At 37.6% G+C, this 20,695-nt stretch overlaps 1 protein-coding gene across 4 annotated transcripts in view; it reads right to left on the bottom strand.

Moving 5' to 3' along the window:
- The window catches only part of ARL15 (ARF like GTPase 15), a 227,061-nt gene that overhangs the window by 188,768 nt on the left and 17,598 nt on the right, over positions 1-20,695 (bottom strand). The window contains exon 1 of one of the 4 annotated variants that reach the window (XR_014186309.1): positions 11,651-11,991. The exons of 2 other annotated variants lie outside the window; for them this stretch is intronic. Coding sequence is in view for 1 of the 2 variants with exons in the window: in XM_082075604.1 (XP_081931730.1) it covers positions 11,651-11,725 (75 nt within the window). In the remaining variant the exon portion in view is untranslated. Of the gene's footprint in view, positions 1-11,650; positions 11,992-20,695 lie in introns of those variants that run through there. One more of the 4 variants, XM_082075604.1, reaches the window with a different exon arrangement.

Genomic DNA, 20,695 nt, shown 5'->3' with positions numbered 1-20,695 from the left:
AATGTTTCCTCAAACCACCCAACTCATTAGCAGAACCCTGATGTTTGCTTTTAAAAAGCTCTGCAGTGTGTAGTCCTCATGCTTGGGATTATTGAACTTCAGTAATGGAGGACTAGATTCTTGTATAAGTAAATTGATTAAAACTTAGTAGCATGTATGAAGTTCTTAGGATGTGAAGTGGTGTATGAAACAGCTGTTCAGAGAGAAACCGGTTCAAAGAGAGTGCAGTCAGCTAACAAGCATTTTCTACAGCAGTCAGACCACCGGGGATACAAAGAAACAGTCAATAGTTTCTGAGATGGCTGCAAGTTACAGGACTCTCACATTCTAAAGAACAAGCGGAATGGACTGAATGAATAGCAACCATTAAGACTAATTGTGAAAACCCCAAACTAGCACTTCCATAATACACAGAATCTCAACAGTTTGAGGAAAAAAATGAATTATTACCACACAAGCAGTTTAATTACTAATAACTAAAATAAGCGGGTTTTTTAGGTTTACCAGTTGTTGGGCATTATATTCCCAATACACACTAGAAACTGTTACACAGATTCCCAATGTTTGGAACAATCATAATCTCTAGTTGCAGTAAGTTTTCAGGTACTCTAAATACATCAGTGAAGAACTCCATCTGTGCATGTGGTAAACCAGCTTTACATATGGATACTAGAACAGTAAAAGTCTTAACGTACTCTACAATGTTAATAGAAACCCTAAAAATCTTTTTATATTCCCCCTGGGGAAATGCCAAGATGCACAGAAGCAGAAGAGGATGGCTACTGGTTGAAGGAAACCTCCTTTTCCCTTCTTCCTTCCTCCTGCCCATTCCCTTTCCTTCACTCTGTGCCTCCTCCCTGCTGCAGCACAGAAGCAGTAGATCATGCAACTATCTACTGTATTGTATTATCTACCAACAACTATATACTGTATGTTCAGCCTTAACCGCTCTTCTTCAGTTGCAAGATTGCATCAGGCAGAAACGTTTTGACTGGCTGGGCTACCTCTAAGGCACACCCCAGCACGTGTTGACTACCAAGAAGTGCTGGGGACCACAAGACCTCATTTCAGGATGTCAGGACACAGAGGTCAAATCCAGATCCACTCCGGATATGAATTAAAAAATTCCATGTGCATAACTCACCTTTTTCCAAGACCAGTTTTTCCGCTACAATAGAACAGTGAGAAAATGATAATTTTACATGCTCTCTTCTGTTATACGTTCTATTTTACTTTCTGTTCTCCACAAATTTCAACATATTATTTTGTATAGAATTCTCTCAGAAGATGGACATGTGTAACTCAAAATGCAAGAGCACAAATCATTCACACAGCACCCACATTTGCACATAAATCCTGGGCACAGTAAATAAGCACAGTCAGTAAATATTTTTAAATGGTTTGCTGCCACACTGCTGCATTTTGGCAATATGTAATTATTTGGATCAATGTGTGCATCTCTGGCCTTCACTGAATACCAGACTATGCTGGATGGTGCCAGAGGACCAGCTGGTGTCATAAACACTAACTTCACATTTGGAGCGACAAGGAAACATCTCTGGTAATGATGTTGACTTGTCCTTCTTAAGTCTTCATTTTACAACCTCAGAGACATATGATTAAGTAAAATTCAGCATTTCTGAAGTACCCAGACACAGTAGCCATGACTGCCACTGATGGACCCATAAAAACATAGTCAAGGTGGATTTTCAGAAAGCTCTCTACAAAATTCTTCAAACAATTACCAAAACAAAGTGGACATGGCAGAGAAGAAAAACCTCACCTGGACAACTAATTGATTAAGTGGCAGGAAACAGAGGGTAAGAGTAAATGGTCAATCCCTGCAATGGAGGGAGGCCACTTGCAACATTTCTCAAGGATCTGCAATGGGAAAGGATCTGCTGTGACAAAGGTGAGCAATGAGCAGTATTCAGTTATTCAAAACAGTAAAGACTGAAGATTCATGGAGGGACACTGTGAGACTGGCTGTCTACATGGAGGGAAAAAAAACTGCAGTCCTAATACGATGATGGGGTCTATGCCCACCATTATATCACTCAGGAATTAGATTTTTTGTTATGACAGTCCCATGAAAACAGCAGATGGGTCTTAATCATTCTCAGAAAAATAAATCAAGTGTTAGAAATAAGGACAGGAACATCATCAAACATATATCTCATATATATATATCATACACATGATATGTCATATACCACATATATATTTCATAAATCTATGTTTCAATCTAACGATGTTTATACTTAACAATGCATTTTTATTCCCCTTTTCTCAAAAAGGATAACAGAACTGGAAAAGGTTCCTAAAAGGACAGAGAGCATGATCAAAATATGGAATAGCTTTTCTTCAAGAAGCAGTCTACGCAACCTTAGGTTTTTTGTATTGGAAAAGAGAATTTCAGAAAGGTCTATAAAATTTACAGACCTATAAGTAGGTTCTAGAGGGTGGTTGTGCCAAGTAGTTGCACACGTTCTCTTACAGTACAACAATTAAAAGCCATTGAATTAACCTCATCAGAGACAGCTTCAGAAGGACAAGGAGAGGTTTGTTGTGTAACTGGTTGTTCATGTGAAGAACCTCCAGCTCATTGTCTGAAGAGGCTGTGGATTCTGCCTGACTTGATGAAGAAACTGGGCATATTCAGAGATGAAAATCTACTGATGTGAATTAGGATATAAACCACAACCAACTCCAAAAACATCTGCACTTAAAAGAGTTGGGAACTGGTAAGATATCAGGTAACAGCACATACACTTCTCCTGTTCTTACTCCTCCACAGGCACTTCTTTACGGCTACTGTAAAAGACGTTGCTGGTCAAGAGACTTATTTGGTCTGACCCAGTATGTGTTCTACTTCTACCTTCATAAAAGTGTTCAAATAGCACAAAAGAACATGAGGTAACAGCACCTAACTCTGTTTTTCTCCACAATTGTTAAGAGGCACTAATTAAATTACTACCACCCATCCTGTGCAATAAATGACTCATAGGTCCTATGGGCAAAGGAAGAGCTAAAAACAAAGCAATGTAAGTAATTAAAGACTACACCAAAACACACATGAAACACAGAAGACAAATTAGGCAGGATTAACTTGCTTGTACATTTCGCAATTTATGATAGGTTGGCTTTGTCACCAGACAGTTCTAACATATCCTGCGTACACCTCCCATTTCTAAAACAGCATAGATAAGTCTCCAGTGGTGTGGAAGAATATGATACATGGGTTCTGTGATGGACAATGCCAGTCACATGTCAGAATCAATGGAACGGAACATGTGAAGAATCTCACCTGCTTCCCTGGAAAGACAGAGCTGCCCAAGCTATCAAAGACGGTGCTTTAAGCTAAACCAACTGACCTTGAACTCAAGCAGACATAGGACCACTTGAATTATGTTCTAGCAGCTAAGATGGGCAGACACACCTCTCTGCATCCATTCAGGACAGCTGAAAGGTGCATAGAACCCTACGTATAGATGTTACTGAACAAGAAGAAATCAGATGTCAGCCCATTGACACAGAAGTGTTTTGTCATCAGTACCAGAACATCACCCACATCTCTACCAGTTACAAAGATAATGCTGTGAAAGTTACTCTGTATCTTCTGCATCAGATCATAACCAGAAAGTGATGGCGGATTATGTGTTAAAACTGAGTTTACTAATATATGCATCAGTAAAAAGGGAGGCAAGTTTTTGTTTGTTTGTTTGTTTGTTTGTTTGTTTGTTTGTTTGTTTGTTTGTTTTAATCCTAGGCTCTTTTCAAGGACAGAGCCTTCAGAAAAGAGTAGAAAACGCTAAACCGGTTCCATAGACTGCAACTTCACAAAAGCTGATTGTTTTTATGGACAGATGTTTAGGGATTCTGTTTTAGTACGAAGAGCAAAACAGTAATTTCTATGCAAGTTTCTATGCCTGACAGTGTCTACTAAAAGAAAATGTACAAAGAGTTGAAGTACACATGTATAGGACTACGAAATACTGTTTGCAGGTTATATTGTAAAAACCTGTGGTTGAATGTCTTCTCAAAAAATATTTGCTCTTCAGTGCAAATATGCCTTAAATTCCTACATAAATGTTTAATCCTTCAAATGCTATTTAATTCTCAACTCTAGAACTATCATAGTAGCATAATGTTCAAATACATACTATAAAAAAATGTGAAAGGAAAAAAAAATCTAAAACGTAATGTCTCCCTGATTTTTGAAAAACCTAATACAGGAGCCTCTACAAAAATTATTCATTTTCCTCTTTAATATCACTGTTCTAAGAAAAGAGTCCCAGATTCTGAAATGATGTATTTTGGGAGACATAAAAATTGACAGGTTTTAGTTTTTAAAAAGAGCTGGAGGTATTTGATTTCCATAGCATTTTTAGAGGAGAGATGGGAAAATACCTCTGTCATACTTCACGTAAACAAACAAGTTATTTATCTAACCGCATCACCATCACATTTTTGGCATCCATGTTTGCTTTTTGCTAAAAAAAAGGCTCGTAAGCTTTACCCAGTGACAGCAGTTCTCTTTCCTGAATTATCATAGCATTGTCACTTCTAAGTTCCCATGTCATGCTAACATCCTTGAAAGATTTTACTGAGTTACACACACAGACATACACATGCAGCAGCCCATGGTTCTGGCCTTCACATGTAGCTATTTCATTCTGTTTGCATTTATGCTGCACCAAATTCACTAAAGATGAAGCATTTAATTTCTGAATTAGGTACAGATTTCTCCTTTAGAGCTCAGCTAACAAGTTCTCTTAATTGCAACATATCCAGTTTCTGGGTTTCATGAGCTTTCTGCATTGAACTGGTATCCAGGAAATCTCTTTGTGTATGGTTTAGACAACGAAATTGATATACAACTAAATTGGTTTACATACCAAGACTATGTCAGACCATGTTTTTATAACACTCAGTTCAGTGTCATCTACAAGAGCCCAATTCCTGTACTGAATTACAGCTTTCAAATAGTATATTGATATCAAAACTTGCACCACAATCTGTTTAACTTGCATGCATGTTTTCATTTAGTATCTGATGAAAGATAAAATAGCATTTTAATACTAATTTTTGTGCCCAGAGTCCATCAGTCAACAGATTTAACAGTAACACGCAAGATTTAAAACACACGTAATTCACAACAGCTACTGAAGTACTCACATTACCCAGGGAACAATTATCTTCCTTTTCCTGACAACAGCTCAGTCACTTCAGAACAAGTGAGTGAACTTTTACACCTACATCCAGATATTGCAGCTGTTTCTCACTCTCCTGACCTGGAACAAACAAGCTGCTACTAGCAGTTAAAGAAAAGCTAACTAACCATTGGTAATGTAAGCTCTCACCAGACGCAGCAGGGGAAGAGAGAGGACTATTTGAAGACAGACACATACAGGGGACCAAGTCTGCAATTTTTTTTTTGAGAAACACTAGTATATGTTTAAGGAGAACAGGTAATCTTTGCTTCTTTTAAATTCTCCATGAATTTTGGGAAAAGGCTTAGAGACATTAGAAAAACTAAAAAAATGACACATTTAATAGCTGAATTGTCCATTTGAAAACTAAGGGCAGGGAAGGACCACATAGTCTCCCAGTATTGAAATGCACAGGCCTGGAAGGCAGAGGGCGATCACGAGCATTTCTCACATATGAAATCAGTGGTTTATAATCAGTGTCTCAAACTTCGCAATACTTTTGTCAGTAATTTTACATGAAACCACGTACATGGCAAATGGAAATCTCTTCTGAGTTTTAATAAGCAAAGACTGCTTTGCAACCTCAATGTGTCAAGCCATCAGTCAACATCCACATGGTTTAGAAGCACGCAGTCTTCATGGAATAGCTCTGTAGGTTATGTTTTTTGTGACCAGTCATGCAGCACACAGTGAGCAGCAAGACAACTGAGGCAGACAGCAGCTTAACAATACATGGTATGAAACAGTCAAATTTGCAATGCACAAGCATTAGCCAAAATAATGACTGGAGCTCAGGCAGAAAAACGGATTATGCTCAGCTGAGTAATTTGCTTACAAGTACTGTCACTGCTTCTGGTACTCATTTTCCAAACAAAGTGCAATTATGCCATTGCTAATAGATGGAAAAGATGACCAGAGTATTCAATGCATTAACCTGTATGCCATTAATTTTACCCAAATATTACTTATCCCAAGACTGCAATTACACTAAATTACTTCAACCATCAGGAGAATCAATCAGGTGCCACAACTGAGAACTGGCAGTATGAGGGTATCACCAGTACCTGAGCTCCACATTTAGGGCACAGAGCAAGAAAAATAGGATGCCTGGTGGGTAAACCACCTCCCAACAGAACCTGGGCAGTCTGACCTCAGAAAAAACATCTTCCTGACCTCAGATCTACTAGTCAGGTTGACTCCGGTCATGAACCAGAGACCAGGCAAGCATCAGAGAACACCGAGACCACTGCCCACCATTCTTCAAATTCCTTCCAATGCTTCAGAAAAGGCTACCATAAAACTAATCAGTTACTCATCACAAGAATAAGCATCTTCTCCAAATCCCACAGATGACTGGATAAACTGCTGAAATGCAAATTTTCTACCCTCTCTCCCTCCTTTTTTTTTTTCTTAAATGTAAAGCTACAATCACTATCAGATTTCATTGAAATTTTATCTGAGGATACATGTTATTGGCTTCTAAGAGCCACAGCCAATTTATTCAGGGAAAGTTTTTACTCATTATAGATTGAAAAAAAACTAACAAGAGTGCACATTTGAAAAACTGTAAGGGCTCACATAAACTTCAACGGGAGGCATAAGATGTATTCAGCACAATTTAAGCATTAGGTAGAAAACAATATTGGTAAACACGAGATTAAGCATTGTGCTGGCTCTTCCCACTTTCAGTGAGAACCCAGGAGTAGATAGGATCACTGTGGAGTCACTAATTTCCACCTTCCACAGCAGCAAATATCCACATAAAGATTTGAGATGGACTATCTCAAACATGCACTTTGTCCTGTTCTCCCATCCTATGCACACACTGTGAGCTGCAACTCATTTCCTAGCTCCCCACAGCAGATTAAAGATCACCAGGATAAAAAATCCCAAGCCAGAAAATCAGTGTCTCTCCAGAAAATACAAAGGAGAAATAGCCAATGTTTTTAGCTTGCCAACAGCAGAACAAGTCTGAGGAACAACTTCCTTCTCAGTCAAGAAGTGTGATAGAAAAAATAATAACAATTAAAGAGACACAGAGAACTTACAGCAGTCAGCACCTTACAGAAGACAGAGCCTCACAATGGAGGGCTTAGGCAAAAAAAAAGGCTTGAAAGGAGGACCCTTAAAAATAAAAAATAAAAAGAGGGAGGGGCACATAGAACAGAAGGAACCTTCACAGAAATTGCTGCTCACCATCTTGCAGACCCTGCACTTCAATAGTAAGCATTAAATTTGTAACAATTAAAAGAAAAAGAAACTATTATAGAAAAGGCAAAGGAAGGAGGAGTGCACATTGCATGCATACACCTCTTGGATCTCAGAACCATCCCCAAAATCCCCAGATTTTAGACAGAGGTGTACTAATGCACAATAATTCTGATCCACACACAAAACAGCTTAGCTTGAGTATCACAAGAGACCTTCCATTTAGACACAATTCAAGTAGAAGGCTGAAGTATCTTATGTCATCAAAGAGACGGAGTGAAGCCAAAGCTGAGCCATGGAGATGCAAAAATAAATACATAAATCCCTAACACCAAGCAAAGCAAATGTAGAAGGCAAAGCACAAAGCCCTCACCAGCACTGACAGAAAAGGTGATCCTGGCTTCCCTCAGCAATTCAGATATTCATGTGAAAGAGGCAGGCATTATAAACTAGTCCTGACTAGAGAGAGAAACAACTTTTCCTGAGAGAAGATGGACCATGAGAGGTGGAATTAGACAGGAAATTAGCAAACCTATATGGTTAGCCATGCACAGTGCTGCTGTGAGAATGTTCTCAAATATAACCAGGAAATCCAAATGCGTGGAAAAAGAAATGCTTCAGAGAAAAACTAAAGTTACAGAATACGAGAATATAAATTTACGGGAGGGGGGAAAGAAGTATACACATATACAAAGCCTGTTGCGTGATAACACCGCTCAAAGTGAGAAATAAATTGATACAACTATTCTGCTCACTCAAAAAAAAAAAAAAAAGCCCAAACAAACAAACAAAAAAAACAAGCCCAAATTCAGGTCCAGTGTGTTATAAGTCTGAAGACACCCCAGTATTTCAAAAAAAGCCTGTCTGAACAAGAGGTAACTACACACTATCAACACAATTGACACCTATTTCTTTCCTGCCTTCATACAAAGATATTTCACAACTCCCCTATGACAGCCAATTTCAGGTTTTACTGTCTCCTTCGGGTTGCATCAACCACTATTTGCCCCCAAGGCAGGACAGTGTCTCCAAGATAAAGACTAAATAGAGTCATGTATATAGCCAGAATTATAAATGTTTTCACATTCTGCCAATGCCTTTAAATCTCTGTCTATTGAAGCTTCAAAAAAATATTTCCCTGTTGCTATGTTGAATGTGCATGTAAGCAAGAGAGATTGGCTACAAGGCACAGGCTACAGAAAAGCCAGTGAGCAGGTACATGTAAACAAAAAAATAAATAGTTCTACAGTGTTGGGTTAACAGTTGGAGTCTATGATCTTGAGGGTCTTTTGCAACCAAAATGATTCTATGATTCTAAAGTTAAGAAGTGGTATTTGTTACAATAGATGGGCATGCAATTTTGTGGGGACCTCTGTTCAACTGCAAAATAGAATGCTCTAAAAAGACACAACCTATGCCTATACAGTTTATTTTATTAACATGGTTTGTACAAGAAGTCTTTACTCCATTACTTGCTGACCTTCTTGCTCAACCATTCTGAATCTTTGTGAAGAGCTAAGAAAAATCTTAACATTTTTTTATTAAGAACAATCCATTTCAAAACTATAACCCACATTACTATTAACATGGAAAAATTACAACACCTTGGAACTAGAGTTCTTAATTTTTTTTAATGTTATGAATTCATCTTAAGAACTGTCCAGAGACTAATGAAAGAACTCTTTCTAAAAGGAAACTGCATTTCTCAACATACAAGAAGCTGTGTGTGAGAAAGCTCCACCAAAATAAGTTTGTATTGAATTATTATTTATATCTACATCCTGTTTAGCCATTTAGGAAAAAAAGTTTAGTTTGTGTTTTGTACACCCCTTTGTGGAAAGCTTTAAAAAGACTTCTGCCAAAAGAGGGAGGGCCCCAGTACTTATATCCTCCAATTCACACTGTGTGGCAACTCGGAACCTTCAACCTGGATTTCCCCAACAAAAATAAAGCCATCCTTATCGTTTCCTCACGAAGCAGTTGGTTTTAAGCTTTAAACAAAGAAATATACAGGGGATGTTAACTATAGAATAAAGAAACAGTCATGCTATTGTATATAGGTCTCTGCAACTTCATCAAAATATTTTGACTGAGGCAAAAACAAGCTTTGCCAGAGGAGGTTATGTTCGCCAAGCAATAGCTCTGCACCAGTGTTTTTTACAGTTTTGAATGCTCCCAAGGCTCAGAGATAGGACTTGGCATAAAGACCACCTAAGGGCCCTTTTCTAGCTTAATTACAGAAGCACTGCACTCAAATATAATTAGAGGTTTGCTTGCACTTTGGACACCTACTTGAGGTGGCAGGCTAGCTCAAGAAGTTATGGCTTACATTCAGGTGCTCCTCATCTTCCAGCTGTTATGCAAGGACAGCACATCCTCTCATACTCTCCTACAAGTGTGTTCCAGCCTGCATGCATGGCCTCTCATGTCCAGGTATTAAGTTTTTTGGAGCTTGAAGCAAACTTAATTACTCAAGTTAATCTTCAGTGAAAATACATGCTTACTCTCCACATGCACATTTCTGAAAGCAACAGGTTCCTTTCAGAGAGCCACAGCAGGGCCAGAGATGAAAAGCGCAAGTGGAATACCCTCATCCACGCAGGGTGAGCACAGAAGACAACAGCCAGCATTGAAATAAGTTAACCAGCACAGAAAATAACCAGCAGTGATGCAGGTTTACAAATATTTCCTGAAACTTGAGGACATAAACTATTAAAGCTGTCCACTTTTATTTCATACCACATTCTGGCAACACTGCATAAGGAGTTAAAATGAGTTTGAAGCATTTTTAAAGCACAGAAGGTGCTCCAGATACAGATATTCATTAGATACAAATTAACATAGGACCTCTCTGGCCCCATTTACAGTTGCTTTTAATTTCATTTATTAGTATTGTTGTGTGTCCCACCATAATAACCCTGTATTTCACCACAAAAAATACAATTTTAAGTATAACTCACATATGAAGACCAAAACAAGCCTTATCAGCCACAGCAGAGGGGACAAAACAAACCAAACTGTCATTTCCAAAAAAACATACCAAACCAAATCAACCCTCAAAAAACCTAAATCACAACTGTTAAGCCCTTACCACACAGATAAAGTTTCTTTAAATTACCTCAATATCATGATCATTGTAAAATATATTTCATTTTATTAAACTACCACTTTGAGTACACATTCTGATTTCAGGCTTTTCAAAAAAAAACGTGTATGACCCTGAGTTCTAAAAAATGTAAAGTTTTCTTCCACATTTACAGAGGTGTTTCTAAGACAAAAATTGCACATAGCCATCTGCTCAAATTATTAGAGAATTGTCTGTCACTCCACACAACAGCAGCTGACTCTTGCATATTTGGGCTTTATTTTTGAAAATATGTAACAATACAGTCTACCTCTGTTTTAATTCTATTGTACGGGAACCAAACCAAAACCAAATTATTTTAAAACGCTGCACAGAAAAAATGCCAATAGAAATTTATTGTTTGGAAATTTGGTTTTCATTTTTCTGGGTTTGGTTTTGCGGTATATTTTGAGTATTCACTCTAGACTACTATCATGCTGAGGGGAAAAAAAAAAAGTAGTATTTTTTCTTCTCTGTAAACAACTTGCTGCTTCTTCCCTTTGCTCTTGAACTTCATTCCATTTCTGGTTGGGTTTGGGAATCTGTTTTAAACAAGGGAATTAACATTAATGTTTCTGCAGAATGTAGCACTCAAACATTAACTCCACCACATGAACCAGTTTGGTAGTGCTGTTCAGAAACTGTATACAGGCATTCAAAATCCAAGAGGTTCTAAAGCTGCACACTCTCTTTTCTCTTACACATACTGAATAAGCTGGATTTGGCATATCTCGGCTTTGCCATTTTGATAGTGACAGCAGCAAAAATCACATTCTTTATGAGTATTGCCCCTTAAGCTCACAGGGGCAATCCAAAATTGATGAGGGAAATCAAGAAACTATCCTCCAAGGAAAACTGCTAAATTTCCAATAGATTTTTTTAAACTTCTAATTCAAATGCAGTCGACAAGTAGGACCACATCATTACGTACAAATTAAGAGAAAACCTAGAAAACTTATAACAATTTTTTAACCTTATGTTAACAGAACATTAACATACATTAACCTGTGTTTTGAAAGATGGCAAGAACTGTCTGAAGATCAAGTAACATCTGGAGCATGACCTCTAAAAGTAGTGCAAGATTAATCATTAGAAAACCACTTACATTTGCATATACTCTTGAAGAGCAGCTGAAATTTTTCCTATCATAGTCAGAACCTGCATATGACATCAACTTCATAGTTTCCAACAAGATCAACAAAAAGATGCTTAACTTGTAATTATCCCAGAGCTTTTGATTTCACACGTGCTAAAATACCCATCTTATTCACTGGTTTATCTAACAGCCTTTTTGACTGCCACCCCCCATCTTTATTAGAGAACAACAGAGTATTACTGAAAACCAAAGCCAAGCATAATTTGGAGTTTTGAGGACAATTTAATTCAACTCATCCTTCAAAATATGCAGCTACTTATTCTTCCCAAGAAAAAAAATCTGTTTCTTGGAAAAATTCATGTTTCCACAATATTTTTTGGTATTCTGATGGTGATGTTTCTTGGTGCACATTCTGTGGTTACTGAAGGCATCTGAAAATTTAAAATAGACATTAACTTCATTTATGACACAAACATAAAACAGATAGACAAGATATACACTTCATTACAAATTATGTACCTAAATTAATATTAACTTTTTTTTCAACTGGAATGTGGATTTCTAAAAGCTGTAGGAAACTACTTAAGCAAGTGCCTTTTGGGTAAACCCCAAAACAAACAAAAGTGACAGAAGAGAAACTTTCTAGACTGCAAATTAGTCTAAACAGAAAATTGAAAATAACAGTAAATATAGAAGTGGGCACCCTAATTGATTTGAAATCTGTACTTTGTTTATGTCCTCAAATGCAGCAAGGTAATAAACCATTTAATTCATTTTATATGAAGTAACAGACATCTGAGCAAACACCAATCACTTAGATTTGCAGTTTAATTACCATAATCATCTTAATTCTTACGCACAAAATGTGATTTAAGCTCACCCTCTCTAATTTAAGCAACAAAACACACTCTCACTGAAACCCCTACAGGTCTTGTCTTTTCGTAAAAACTTAAGCAAGTAGGACATAGTTCTACTAAACCATAAATCCAACCAGGTAGATTGTCCTGAATCAATTGACAAGAGCTCTAGTGCTAGCAGTCAGTCGTTGGCCTTTGGTGGCATGCAAGCTGAACGTGAATCAAGCTTAAAATGTATCCAAATTTACAAGTTTTTAGCTGTAGACAGAAACAGCCTTACACTCCATAAAATCACATCTATTGACTCAACACTATAAACAGATTTCCAGGTTTTAAAAAGCAACTTCCTTGTTTTTAAATCAGAAACTGGATGAATTCTCTCTTGTAAAAGATCATAGCAAACAGCTGCACTGAAGTTAACTCGCCTGTAAGAAATACAAGAAGTAAAGGCCTAAACTGTAATTTCATAATGATTCAAATTCCTGGTTAACCAAATACTATTCAACGCATTAGCAATGCTTTTTCATTCAAAGTATACTATTCTTCAGGGGAGAGAATCTTGTCACCGTAAAAATTGTGTCTTAGAAGAAGTGCTGAGTCACAACTGTTAAGTTCCTTATGAAAGAAAAAACATCAAATCTTTTTCCTGGTTTCAGCCACTGTTTAGGAACACCCAGGTATATTTATGTTGTTTCCATCGTCCAGTAAAATCAAGTGCTAACACTGGTAAAGCTTATCTTCTGAGTGTCTTTCTAGGTATCTCTGACAACGAGTGCCTACCCAGTAAGTGATCTTCATCAAGCAATTTAATATGTTCAGAACGAAAATAATAAGCTGCTGCTGACTTCTGTTTTATTGAAGCAAATAAGGCAAAAGAACAAAGGGGAGCTTCACAGCAACACCTCTGAATTTTAACCTGTCATACAAGTAACTCCTCACTCTGGTTGTAATTTCGGGATTCTGTAAAGAATGCCTCATCTGTTAATTTACAGAAAGCTGATAAAGAATGTAACAACCAGTTTTCAAACAACAAAGGAACAGCCTTTCTCCTTGTTTGCTATGTGTAAGCCAAAGAAGAGCTTAAACTGTCACAAGAGAGATCAACCAGATATTTAGGTTAGGCCTTAGAAAAACAGTGTGTAGAAGAGTAGGCTAGTTGAGCTCAGGAAGAGATTGCCAGAGGAGATTATGGAATGTGCTGGGGTTTTTTAGAGAACCGGTCTGGTCAGAGCTGGTTTGGCCAAAGCTCATCCTGCTTCTGAGCCAGGGATGAATTAGATGACTCGCACTCCTTTCAGACATATTTGTTATGATTTTGCCAGGTGAACATGAAAAATAGAACCATTTGTGCATCAACGCAGATTCTCTGTTTCTGAGGCTTCTTATACTTCACCAATCCATGCCATGAAATCTTGAATCAGCAACACATTAATCCGTTAATTCATCTGTCTATAAGGCACTTTTCCTTTTCTTTAAAAAGGAAGCATTTCAACACTGACAATTCCAAACCAGTCATTGAAAAGACTTTCACAGAAAGACCTTCTCTGGTATCCCAAATAACTCTTGCAAAGTTCCACCAAGACCGGAAGCTTGCTCTTCAAATAAGGAATCCGTTTTCAGTACAAAACATACACATAACCACCGGAAAGTAACTAGTCAGTTTAAGATTGAAGGACCGCAGCAGTGCCCAGTGCCTAAACAGCAACAGAAAGACTTGCAATAGTTCAACACACTGAGCATATTATTGTAAAAGCATATACGCTACTTTTGTAAATAAATAAAAGTTTTGGCACCACATTTGCTACATACTCTCTTTTTTAAGTTCTCCACTGAATTCCTTATTAAGAGCAGACGACCTTTCTTGCAGCAGCTGTTGTGGTAAGCAGGCAATGCACATGCTGAAACATAATATAAGATTTTAACAAAAATATTCTAGCATTTAAGGGAACAGGGAATCAAAAATAGAATAGACCTTGGTCACATATAACATCACAGTTAGCATCTATGGAAAAAAATGGTTGCTTAATTAGAACCAGATGCTAAGAGAGAAAATACATCAACTTACCTGGCACACCTATCTCACCTAAAGAAAACTTGAAAAGAAAGTTTGAAAGAGGTCAGAAAGCGGACAGAGTAGCGACAACTTGAAACCAAATGCTATTCTTAGCAACATTATTCAAGAAACAGAGCAAATTACTATCTTCTTCCTTCCTCAGGAAAGAGATTCTTACACTACAGAATTTTAAAAGGGAAAATCCCTAACTCACACAAAATTAGCCACAAAAGAAGCCTTTTCTCAATCCCTGCTAAAATTCACAAACAAATCTGCAATCACAATGTATTTTTTATTACTATGTTCTAATTTCAACAGCAAAACGAGCAGAAGGTCAGTATCAGAATTCAAATTCCCAACTGTCAATTGCACAAAGTGCCATGATTTGGAATCACAAGATCTTGTACAGATCTTGCTGTGCAATATCAGGAAGTTGTTTACATTTTATACCTTGGCTTACCCTGCTGAAAAGAGTGAGGGAAGGAAAAAAAAAAAAAAATAAAAAAAAAAAAAGGCAACACACCTAGCCTATGTCTCATCAGGAAGTTTGAAAATTGAGCCCCTGGCTGCAAGATTCAGGAATACAAGCAGAGAGAATAACAAAACCATCAAAAACAAGAGTCCACATGCATTTCTAAATAAATTCAGATTTTGTACTTACTAAAAATGATTTATCATCCAGTAGAGTATTATTAGAGTGTGATAGCTTATATAAGATTGATTCACATTATATTACAGGCTCAGCAGAACACACACCTAAAACCTCAGTTTCTTTTATTGTGGTTTTCTTGCTCATTATCCAATAGTTCTAGAGCCTCACATTTCCACTCGCTCAGTATAGTTCATTCCACAGCAACTTATATATATGTGTGTGTGTGTATATATATATATATATATATATTTTACCTTCTTATTCACAGAATATTTGGATTTAGAACTCCCTTTTATGAACCCACGTTATTCGTGCCTGCAAGGCTGACGTCTGGTATTTGGGATTCTCATGCTGCTGTAGTCTCTGCTTTCTAATCTGATATGTCAAAGTGTGCATTTTCAGACCTGATACCTTTCAAGTTACCTTCTTGTTTAAAGTCAAGTCAGATGTTACGATTGAAAGCATTTTAGAACCCCTGAAACCAAGAGTTAGTTCACACTTCCTCTAACATCCCACAAGAAGACCTAACCTGCTCTTGTGAGCTTCTTAGCATATTCATTCTCTTGTAGAGCCAATAAATTCAAGCAGAGAAAAAACAACACACGGTTCTTACAAAGAGCAAGGCAAAAGCATCTAAAACACAAACCTTGTTGTCAATAATCGAAAATCTTCTTCAAGTTTTACTCTACAGGTTCATTTCACTTTCCCTTCATCATCCTGTGATCTTTTGTCTATACAGATTCCAGTTCACAACAAATCCCACCTTGTTTTCCACACGTAGACAAGCAGTTCACTCAACACAGAACTTTCACAGTTTCCACACACACTGCTGTGTTTGATAGGTTCCCTATCTGCCTGTAGTCTGCTTGTCACAAGAAAGACTACACTGTGAAGTAGAGAAGAGCATCAACCTCTGTCATGCCTCTACTAGGTATGACCCTGTTCAGAGGGGTTATGACTTAAGAGTATATAATGCAGAGAAATGCTATGGAATGTCTAGCATGTAATTCAAGATGAAAACAAAATGAAAGAAGCAGATCTTCAAGAGAACAGTAATATAACACAGGCCAGCCTAGGAAACAAAACCTCCCATGTTTTGGAAAAGCATGCAGTTTTAGAATCAAGGACCAAATCATCATCTTCCATAAGTACGTTGTCTGACAACACTATAGTGCGAACAGTGGTTTAAAAGGCTGTTATTAATGGAATTTGAGGGAGATTCTAGCATACAATTTATCTCAGAATGTTTTAGCAGCACACACACCTTTCCACCACCACCACTCACCCCAACAAACAACTGGAGAAGTTAAAACACTCTGTGGTAAAACTGGAGGAAATTGGTAAAGCAACACTCAGAAACAAGTCTGAGGTACAAGGAATGTGAGCCATATAGAATAAAAACCATTGTTTTTGTCAGTGGCAAGAAGCCTGATCTATCAGAGAAGGCCAGGATGAAGTAGAATGATATCAGAGAGGTGGGGAAAACTAACATAATGCTTAAGGGACCATTGAACAGGATGCGAGTATAGAAAATAAATAAAAAAAATGAATAACCAAACTGTGGGATGAAAGAGAAAAGGCAGTAACGAACATTAGCAGATAACACTGAGGTAATTCCATTAGCAGCTGAACCAAAAAAACTTAAGCATGCAGAACCACACCACCTGGCTGATGCTCAGGAGTTTTGAGGAGGCAAGGAGTGAGTTATCCATGTTTCCCAAACCAGGTAACCGACACACTGCCACAGAATGCTCAGAAATTTAGAGCATTTGGCTCCAAACCTGTGCTAGCTAGAACTGCTGCAAATGAAATGGCCTCTGTGCAGCTTGCAGCTCTTCTGCCATGTCCGTTTGTCTCAAACAGGACATACAGAGGTATTTCATGCCACCTGGACTGAGGAAGGCCCATGCACTGCACATTGTGCTTCTGTTCAACAAGAAGCAAACATACTGAGAGCACACAGGAGTCCTGCTCCTCAAAGAGCAAGAAGACAACCAAAAAGGGTAGGTCACATTTTGGCCTGAGATGCAACTTTTAATAAAATAAACACAAAACAAATTATTTATGTTAATGTACTCTTAAAGAGGATGATAAAAGATTTGAGTGAAACAAGGTGAGTCTAGCACTTTAACTGACAGTATTAAATACAGCTAAGAAATTGAAGTTGCAAGTTTTGGAAGCCTTAGGACAAATACTGCTGCAAAGGGAGGTACAAGTGGTTTGCCTACATCCACACAGGCAATTGTGACAACACCAGAAACAAAACTGTGAAGTCTTGATTAAAACACGTCATGTGATAACTCTAAATAACCTCTGCTTTCCAGGACATAAGACATCCTTGACATCACTTCTCACATCTTACCAATACCTAAAAGTTTATTGCTCAGAATGGCATTTGAGATACTAATGCATTTAATTGCTTGAAAACCACCTTTAGAAACATACGTATTTATATCTACACGCATTCATACAAGTGGAACCACTGTATGAAGTTACAGTCTCTATTAAATGCTGTAGTTTTCTACTCTTCAACAACATAATACCCAGCAATATAAACCCATCAAAAACTCAATGCAATATTGTAGTACGTACATTGTTGCCAATAAAAATTAAGTTGCACTTGTCAAAGGCCTTCATATTACAGAATACAAATATGTTTAAGATTTGTGTGAAATACAATCAAGCTGATCAAAATACAAATATTGCAATAGAAGGCTGATCTGAAAAGGGCTATTTACTTCAAAGGGATCGTAATGATGCCATAGAACAGCCCTCCCAAAAGCATTTATGGCTGTACTTACACATGGACACAATCTCAAAGTGTTTTGAAGACAGCAGACTATAATCGTAAAGAAGCTGTACCAGCAAGAAATTCAGCAGACCACTGAAAAGTAATTTCAACACTTGAGCAAACATTTTCAACTTTATGGTGAGAAGCATTAAAAACACCGAGGACAAACCTGATGAACAGACTGATCCCACTTGTGCTGTAATGTGTTGTTTTGTGAAAAAAGTTAATGATACTACAAGAAATATGATTTCTAATACATGGTGGTTGCCCAGCTGTTGTTAAAAGCAAATACAAACCAATCAGAAACAATCTACAATTCACTACTTGAAAGCAACACCACTTTTGAGACGAGTGTAACAACAGGGCAATAAATACAACTAAAACAGTTGTATGTAAATACTGTGAATGGTATATACTACTGACACCATTTCCACTTGTAAATCACCTGTTAGATTCTTATTTCTGCAACTGTACAAAGTAGAGGATGTGATTGCAAACACACAAAAAGAGCACTGCCTGCAACTTCTAGCATAATCATAGGGCAGTCTTTTACCACAGTTTAGAATTGCCCAGTCAGACTCCAGGAATCCTTCCAAATTAACTCATTTTTTTGTAAGCCTCATGACTATGCAGAGTCCTAGCCCCTGGGCTATAGACTGTGGAAAAAAAACTCACTTTCACTGAAGACTCATTTCTAGCCATTTTGCTCTGTCATTAAGCCAAACAATACAGCTAAATGCTGGATTTGTGCACTGGCTATGTAAGTAAATCAACATACCCCACCACAGCCTTGCTGAGTCCACAGCCACAGGGCAGCTCTAACTTCAAGCATGTGACATTTTTGATAAGAGATTGTTGGGATTTTGAATACCTGTACTTGGCAATGCACTTGCAATTTACATCCTAGATCTATTATTAATTTAAAATAATTAATTTATATTTTTATAATTAAAGCCTACCTGGTTCAAGCAGCTTGTCTACAGATTTGCAATAACAAAATGGACATACTCTTATTAAACACAAGTCACTGCCAAGACTCTGGCGACAGCAAGTACCTTTTAGTTAAGGCTGGAAGTCGAAAACGTTTACACCTTTCCTTTCCAGCAGTCTACCCACAGAATACCAACAGTGACTGTGAATGGAATTGTTCACATTTCCCAAAGGGTAGCACATAAAAGCACTTTTTCCTGCTGCAATTTTTTGCCTTTGTTTTGCTGCTCATGTCAAGGACACGACATGGGAAAGGGAGGAGTAGACAGGATATGCTATATGAGCTCTGTTGTTACTTTAACTTTACATTTGCCAATGGGAAATCACGTCAGGGAAGGGACGAGTCTCACAGGAAGCTTTCCATACTGTAAGTCCCAGGCTGGCTCCTGAACCTTTCGAAACATGCGCCCATGATTACCTCTTATTCCATGAGTGCCTTGAGTTAGCACCTCAGTTGGTTTCCCTTCAGAGCTTCCCCTTCACCACTTCATGAATAAATGTTATTTCTGTTTTGTGCTAATGTCAGCCAAATTCCTTTTCACACCAGCTGTTCAAACCAGTTCAAGAAAATGAATTTATTATTATAAACAAAGCGAATCCAAAGTGAACAAGAGAACTAAAAGCACATTTACATCATATACTATACTTACCATATATAAACTATAGTAAGCACAGCTGTATAAGTGTGTCATTTATTTCAACATCTCACAGCACAGATTCAAGTCAAGAGGCTACCAGTAGCCAAATATCAGTTACTCATTATTTTCAGGAAGAGGATGCCAACATCAATGCAAGGCTGCTAGAGTGCATCACTTTTGCCATATCCAGCATCTGAGAAGCAGAAAGCTCTACAGGGGGCTTTTTGTTATCCTTATGGTGTTTTTTTTAAATGAGTGGTTTTTTAATTTTTTATCTATTTTTCTTCCTAATGCATACCAGCAAAGGACCACACTTCCACCAAGTCTCCTTAGTTGTTCTCTACGGTTCTCAGCACTGCAGAGGCTTCTGCATCACCAAGGAATAGGAAAATTAATTTTTACGTATTTCTGGAGCCACATTTAGGGCGTAGGGACAGGAGATAATACCCTGTTCAAAAAATCTTATTATTATATGCAAACACTTGAGAAGGAAAAAAAGTCAAAAAGCTTAAGTACTGAGTACCAGAGTACTTTCCGGAAAAGATGTGTATGCATACAATCATGCACACCTTTTCTGAGGTGGAGTCCTAAATATCTATAAAGGCGGCAAATGTCCCATTTTAAAAACTGTCTTACAAGACAAAAAAAATATGGAATATTTTTTCCTCTTAAGTTCATGTAGGTTGAACTCGCCATCATTATTTTATTAAGATTTTTACCTGGTTAAGAAAACTAGATCAGAAACAAAAAGAAAGTTAATGTTAATATAATTATAAGCTCTGCTACAAGCTGTCATATGCTTGCAATTTTCCACAGTCATGCAGATTCAAGAAGTAATTTATCTGCCTGTTCCCACACTTCCAACTGACGCATCTGACTCAGACACTGGTACAGTGGAAGATGCAGAAACATATGTCTGAAAGACTGGTACTTCTGCCAGAAGGTACTAGCTGTGTAGAACACACAGAGGAAATGGCGATTTATTTTGGTTGGTTGATTGGCTTCTTAATCTGAAAAGTTTTAACTGAAGTTTATGATAATGTTTTCATTTTAGGATACACATCTTTCAGCTT

Source organism: Streptopelia decaocto (assembly GCF_964273445.1).
Source record: "Streptopelia decaocto genome assembly, chromosome: Z".
Taxonomy (NCBI): Eukaryota; Metazoa; Chordata; class Aves; order Columbiformes; family Columbidae; genus Streptopelia; species Streptopelia decaocto.
Note: the sequence above shows the minus strand (reverse complement) of the source record. Positions and strands in the feature narration are given on the sequence as shown.